This window comes from Gossypium hirsutum, chromosome D09 (genome assembly GCF_007990345.1).
Source record: "Gossypium hirsutum isolate 1008001.06 chromosome D09, Gossypium_hirsutum_v2.1, whole genome shotgun sequence".
NCBI classification, from domain to species: domain Eukaryota; kingdom Viridiplantae; phylum Streptophyta; class Magnoliopsida; order Malvales; family Malvaceae; genus Gossypium; species Gossypium hirsutum.
The window spans coordinates 22659546-22666846 of NC_053445.1; the positions used below are offsets into that span (position 1 = coordinate 22659546).

At 35.7% G+C, this 7301-nt stretch overlaps 1 protein-coding gene across 1 annotated transcript; it reads right to left on the reverse strand.

The window, feature by feature from the left end:
• Positions 1 to 4893: 4893 nt before the first annotated feature.
• On the reverse strand, positions 4894 to 6675 carry LOC107892085 (3-ketoacyl-CoA synthase 6). Its single transcript, XM_016817066.2, has one exon. It carries the CDS (start codon positions 6556 to 6558, stop codon positions 5053 to 5055), a length of 1506 nt encoding a protein of 501 aa, XP_016672555.2. The 5' UTR covers positions 6559 to 6675; the 3' UTR covers positions 4894 to 5052.
• Between the last annotated feature and the right edge of the window lie 626 nt (positions 6676 to 7301).

Sequence of the window (7301 nt, forward strand, 5' to 3'; positions counted from 1 at the left end):
ATCAAATGCCTAGAAGAAGGGATGACGTACTCCCTACGACGTCAACTGGTGAGGGGACATTGTACGTTGCAGATTATTGTGGGTTAGAAGATGACTCCGATGTGGATTCACCTCGAGAGCTTGGGCCAGATGGTACAGAAGTTGTGTTATTTTCTGAACCAGAGCCTATTCCAATAGAATCTGAAGATGCTGAAAGGAGTTCAGATGAAAAAGAAAATCCACGATTCAGAGCATACTCACCTCCAGCCCACATGCATAATGTCGATCTGTCCGCAGATGATACGTTAGAGTTTTCAGATCTACCACACCGGTTGCGTGATCGTACAAGTTCGGGGGTAGATTCCGATGAATTTGAAGTTGGTAATCAGTTTACCAACAAGGATAGTTTTATTGGTGCTTTGAAACAACATAGCATCAAAAACGGCGTTAACTACCATGTCGTTAAATCCAAATCTGATAAGTTTGAGGCGAAGTGTGCGGTCTAAGACGGCACATGTTCATGGAAAATCCACGCCTCATTAAGGAAAAGGACAGGGTTGTGGGAGATTAAAAAGTACAAAGGTCCACATACATGTGCTGCAGGTATAGTATTGATGGCTTCTGAATAATACTTTTATTATGCAATGTTGCATTATTTAATGTACTCGGTTTATAGGTGTTTCACAAGATCATCCCAAGATGGATTCAGCTATGTTAGCTAGCTTGATACTGCCCACGGTAAAAGCAGATCCTAGGACTTCAGTGCCGGTGCTAATTGCCAATATCCGTAGCCAAATGGGGTACACGCCCTCTTACCGCATGGCTTGGATAGCTAAGCAAAAGGCATTGGAGAATATGCATAGTGGGTGGGCGCCTCATATAATGAAATATGGCAGTGGTGTCAGGTGCTAGAGAGATACGTCCCAGGTGCTGTCACAAACTTTGAAATGGAACATGCGTACTACAACGGCCGATTGCTACGTGGATGCCAAGTGTTCAAACTCTTATTTTGGACCTTTAAGCAATGCCGAGACACATTTCCATACTACAAGCCGTTGGTACAAATTGACGGTACCTTTATGTTTGGTAGGTATACTCATCAGCTATTGCTTGCAGTGGACAGGATGGCGGTGGGAGAATTCTTCCAATTGCATTTGCAATAACACTGGGGGGGTCGTCTGATGACTGGGATTTCTTTCTCTCTAGGATAAGGAGGCATGTGTGCCCCTAACCTAATATCTGTGTTATTTCAGATTGGGGTGTCGGTATACGAGCTGCATTTGATCGACAAGGAAGCTTATCGCAATGTACACACCATAGATATTCCCTAAGACACGTTGCTTCGAACTACTACAGGCAATATCCATCTAAGAGCGAACGGCGACAAGTGACCAACATGGGTATTTAGTCTATATCTATGTTATTTCATTTGTCAATTTGAATTATTTTTATTGGTAGAAGTGGTATAAATTATTCGCTATGATCTTATATTAACGGAGAAGGGGCGGACTACCTTTGTAACATACGTTTCGAACAGTGGGCACAATCATACGACGGCGGCCTACGATATGGCCATATGACGTCGAACCTGGCTGAATGCATCAATTCTGTTCTTAAAGGAACGTGCCATCTACCGATAATATCGGTTGTGCGTGAGACGTATTTTAGTTTTGCGGCGCTATTTCCAAAGCGAGCAGCAAGTTATGCAGGCCAGATGCGGGGAGGACATGTATGGTGCAGTAAGGTAGTTCAAGAAATTAACAAGGCCAAGGTGAGGGAAAACACCATGCACATAGTGTGTCACGATCGAGACAATTTATGGTTTCACGTGACAGAGTTTGACAGACCGCACCAAGGTGTTGTTGGCGGGCAATATCGTGTACACTTGCAAAAAAGGACTTATGACTGTGGGATGTTTGATGTACTTCGTTATCCATGCGCGCATGTTATTGCAGCTTGTCAGAATCTCCTTCTGGATCCGATGAGTTATGTGGACGAAGTGTACAAATTAGAAAACATGTACAACGTCTGGAGACACGTTTTCCCACCGGTCCCAGATGAACGTAAGTGGCCACCCGTATCTCTTGCTCCTTTTAAGCTGTTACCGGATAGAGAATTACGTCGCAAACTAAAGTGTTGACCTTGCTCGACTAGAATACGTAACAATATGGATATCCGAGAAACAGCCAGTTAAACGAAGTTGTGCGGATGGTATAGGAATCCAGGCCATACAAGTCGATCATGCCGTAATCGCAATAGTTGAATGTAATTGTAAAAAAAATTAAGTTTGTGAAATTATTAATTGATAAATTGCATTAATGGTTAGTAAAAATTATCAAATTATATAAAATTATTAATTGTTAGTACCAGTCAAAATATTTTTCCAAATCTAACATTATGTGAATGTAAAATTATTAATTGGTAAATTGCATTAATGATTAGTAAAATTATCAAATTATATAAAATTATTAATTGTTAGTACTAGGAAAAAACATTTTTCCAAATCTAACATTATGTGAATGTAAAATTATTAATTGGTAAATTGTATTAATGATTAGTAAAATTATCAAATTATATAAAATTATTAATTGTTAGTACTAGGAAAAAACATTTTTCCAAATCTAACATTATGTGAAAGTAAAATTATTAATTTAGTTTAGGGTTTTTAATTAAATTAGGTTAGGGTTTTTAATTTAATTAGGTTAGGGTTTTTAAGTTAATTAGGTTAGGGTTTTTAAGTTAAGGGGGTTAGGGTTTTTAAGTTTAGAGTTTAGGGTTTTTAATTCAATTAGGTTAGGATTTTAATTTAATTAGGTTAGGGTTTTTAAGTTTAGGGTTTAATATTTTTAATTAAACTAGGTTAGGGTTTTTAATTTAATTAGGTTAGGGTTTTTATACATGTCTATGTGATAAATTATGCATAGAAATCATGAAAGAGTAATAATTTTCAAAGAAACAGCTTCAAACAGCAGCAGTGACGTGATTTTGAAAAATCACTTAGGATAGTATAAAATGAATTAGAGGATGTATGATAGATATAATGAAAGCTTGTTGAGTCTATTTTCATGGAAAAATAACGGTTTAGCAAAAAGAATTTTATATTTTGAGATATATGAATTTTGGTGAGACAGGGGCAGAACTGTTTTTGGAGTCCCCTATTCTGAGTTTAGAAAATCACTAAAAATTGTACAAAAATAGTTATGAGTTGTAATTTATACGTCTAGATTCCTTATTGAGTCTATTTTCTGTAGAAACAAGTGAGAACACCATATGAAAATCCTACAATGAGAAAACTTATTTTTAGTGGCAAGAGTTAGGACAGTCAATTGGTGAAACAGGGGAGATTTTAACTAATAAACTGTACTAATTGACTGAACCAAAAATTCGAAAACATTTATGGTAATAATATATGTGAGTCTAGTTTCAGGAAAAATTTACGGATTTAAATTTTGATTTCCGTAGCTCGAGTTATAAATGATTTAGTGACTTCTGCGCGAGTGGATAGCTTTATCATAAATAGTGAGATAATTTTAAAAGCAAATTTTTATACGCCGAACTAATAAGTTAAGTAAAGTAATGCCTCGAGCTCGACCCCGGCTACGGTCTTGGGTAAGGGGTGTTACACTACTAGTATGTTTCTTGGATTATTATGTAATAGTCACAATATTACCCATAGTGATAACTATGTATATGATCCTTAGACTTGAGATCATCATTGTCCCAACATCTTGAGTCGTATATTTTGATACAGTCAAAAAGTCTAGCGTGACAAGTTGTACTATAAAGACTAATGTTGGATATACGACAATCCATGTAGTTGGATATGGTTGATCAAGATAGGATTTATCCCTCCTACATAATGGGAGCAATATCTTAGGCCTCTTGATGGAGTGAAACTAGAAATGCATGGCTATGCTCGAATTAGTTGATATGATATATCACACATATTTGCTTATTGTAGTCTGCTTAGAAAATCAAGAAACATGAGATTAGACTATACAAGTGTATGGCTATTCCATGACTCGTGTCCAATCTAGATATTAAGGATAAAATGCTATAATACATGAAAAGATTATCACAGAAAGGTTATGTCGAATCAAGACTTCTTCTAACTTGGGTGACAATGATGTATTGCTAGATGCCACTCATTGCTTGTAATGTTAGAAATGTTCTAGTATTACTACCAACGTTACAAGAGCCTACAGTGCTACACCCTATAGTTGAAACGAATAGAATCCAAATACATTTGATATTGTATTTAGTTGTCATAAGAATTAAATTAATTATTGAATTAATTTAATTTGATAATTAAATATTGTGCACTGATTACTGAATGTGATAGTTAGGAGTGAGAAAATACAATTTCACACTTTTTCTAATTCATTCTTATTTACCCAAGTAAAAAGTGAAATAAAATAAACCTCCGTTCAAGCAAAGTTGGTTTACAAGATACCAGCTACTGCCTAGCCAATTTTTAGACCATTGTTTCAACCAAAAATTACATAGCAAGTTTTTCAAGGTACACTCAGCTATTTAATGAGTTATTTCTGTTTTTTAACCAGATTCATGTGAGTAATAGTCTGTTTCAATCATATTTAAGCATAGTTGTTTGGTTGTTTATAATTATTTGGGTTCTTTTTCTTGTTGTATATCTCTAAAACTAGTGATATATGTTTTCTTTTTCATTTCGTTTAAGTTGATATTTAATAGTTCTGTTTTGAGGATTTGTTGCGTATTGCTGTCATCTTTTCTTTAATTGGACACCTGTTATTCTTGTGTTATTTTATTGTTCTGTAGCTGACATCTATTTGCTGCATATATTGATGATGATGATAACGATGATTACAAAACCAAAGAAGAAAAAGAATTAATTTTTACCTAGAGACAAACCCAATTCAAGCAAAAATAAGGATAAATCATAAATCACGACTTCCATTTATATATATATATTAATATCCTTGGAGCTGTTCAGTTATTCATATTCTTGTTATTTGGACCATATAGCTTATTTTACATGGTTTTTCTTTTCTTGTTTGATGAGTCAATAAATCAACTTGGAAATTGAAAATTTAATCAGGTTTGAGAGATTGAAGAACCAGCTTCAATGGGGTAGAGGTGAATACAATCACGCCATGGGTTGTTCTTGTTTGAGTCCCCAGCTATTGGTCTCACACACTCCCAAACACAGCTGCAACACTTAGGTCCAGTACCCATCCCAAGCATCAACACCTTGTCCCCTTTCTTTACACGTTCCTTGGCCTCCATGTAAGCCAACTCGTACCACATTGAAGAAGACGACTGGTTCCCGAACCTATGCAGTGTCATTAAAGAAGCTTCAACATCTCTCCCATCAAGATTTAACCCTTTGGCTATCTCTCCTATTAGTGCCCTTCCAGAGGTTGGCAGACAGAAATGCTGTATCGCTGTCTTAAAGCTTGGCATGTATATTTCCCCTTCTTTATCTTTGAATTTCTTTCGAATTACTGAGACAACATGCTTGAGCTTTTCCGTTAAAGGTAAGATTTTCAAACCAAGAATCGTCATGTGTGACCTCAGAAGTTCTCCTGCTGCTGGCAGTAAACCTTTGTCTATGGTGACCCCAAGTTTTCCATCATCGTCTTCTTCACGGATAGCCGTCAAATAAGCCTTGTCATCAAAGGCTGTTTGGGTTCTCAGTGTCCGTATGAGCCTGTATTTAGATGTTTTGCTTGCTTCTTTTCTGTTGGTGAGCAACAGAGCTGCACTGCCCATCCTGAAGAGGCAGTTAATGAGCAACTTAGACCTTTCATGACCTGAATACCAACCGGCAGACAAGATTTCGGTGCTAATAACAATGGCGTAGCAATTGTTATTAGTTTTGAGAAGATTTTGAGCCAAGTCAATGCCAATAGCTCCTGCACTGCACCCCATACCAGAAAGGTTAAAGCTCTTCACATCACTTCTCATGGAGTATTTGTTGACGATGATGGAAGACAAAGAAGGTGAGGGGCAAAAGGCACTACAGTGAATAACAAGTATATCAATATCTCGAGGAGAGAGTTTGGCTTTGGTTAAAAGATCATCCATTAGTGGGAGCAGAATCATTTCGGCTTCTTTAATGTATTCCCGTTGATGGGTTTTGGGAGGGGAGCTAAGTAAGGCTGGAGGAAGATAAGTTTGTTCGCTTAAACCCGAAGAAGCTACTATTTTGGCCATGAATTCTACACTTTGACTATCAAAAGATATAATGGAGGAAGCATGTTGTATGAAGCGCGAGAGAGGGAGTTGGCAAGTGCTTGGTGGTTTGAAACAAGAGAAGTCTACAAGGTACACTGAAGGGGGCTTCAAGGCCAAGGCTCCAACTCTTAGCACATAAACAAGAAAGAAACAAAACAGTAAGAGGAGGTGGAAAATGGGGTTCCAATTCCATTGTTGGAACAAAAACAAACGTTGGAGGGAGAGCAATACAAGTAGAAGTTGAAGAGGGGTTGAAGTTGAATGAAGGTTTTTCGAGAGCATCGCCATTGTTGAGAGGAAAATGGCGATGATGTTGGACAATGAATTGTGCTGCTTAAGCTTAGGTAGAGAGAGAGGATCCATTCTCAAGATTAGCTAAGATGGGAAGCCTCAAGTGTTTTTTGGGTTTTGTTTCAGCTCTGGATGCCGAGAAGGCATTAAATACAAGTGCAAATGAAGTGACCACCAGAATGTTCCTTGGATTATTTGTTTTCAACCTAAAATTTTTCTCTCGGCAAAAAGAAAAACCATAAAATTTTGGATAAACATGAAAAAGTATATTATCAAAGTTATTTATAAAATAAAAAATTGAATTCAATCTGAATACTTTATTTTTATATTAAATAAATTAATTTTGCATGTTAAAACTTTTTATAGGTTCGTGGAATGCAACACTAGGATTTATATTATTATATTTTAAAATGAGATTACGATGTTTGGATTATCAATATTTCAGTCATCTTGTAATATCATATTACGAAATAATGCCAAGATACTGTAATCTCATTTCAGCTAATTCCTTAGGTTATCTTAGATTGCATGTGTAATCTTAAATATTGGACCAATTTACCTTTTGTTTTTATTATTTTAATCAATTTAGGTTTTTTCTGTCATAAAGTTTAAGACTAATTAAAAATAAAAAATATTTTTTTCTTAATAGTGAACCAATAGATGTCATAAATTACATTTATATTTATTATATATTATTGAATAATTTATTTATTAATATATTAATTATGATAATAACTATAATTACAGTTGGTGTTATAATCACTTTTCATGAATTGTTATAAGTATGATTTTTAAATTTATTTTAACATCGTATA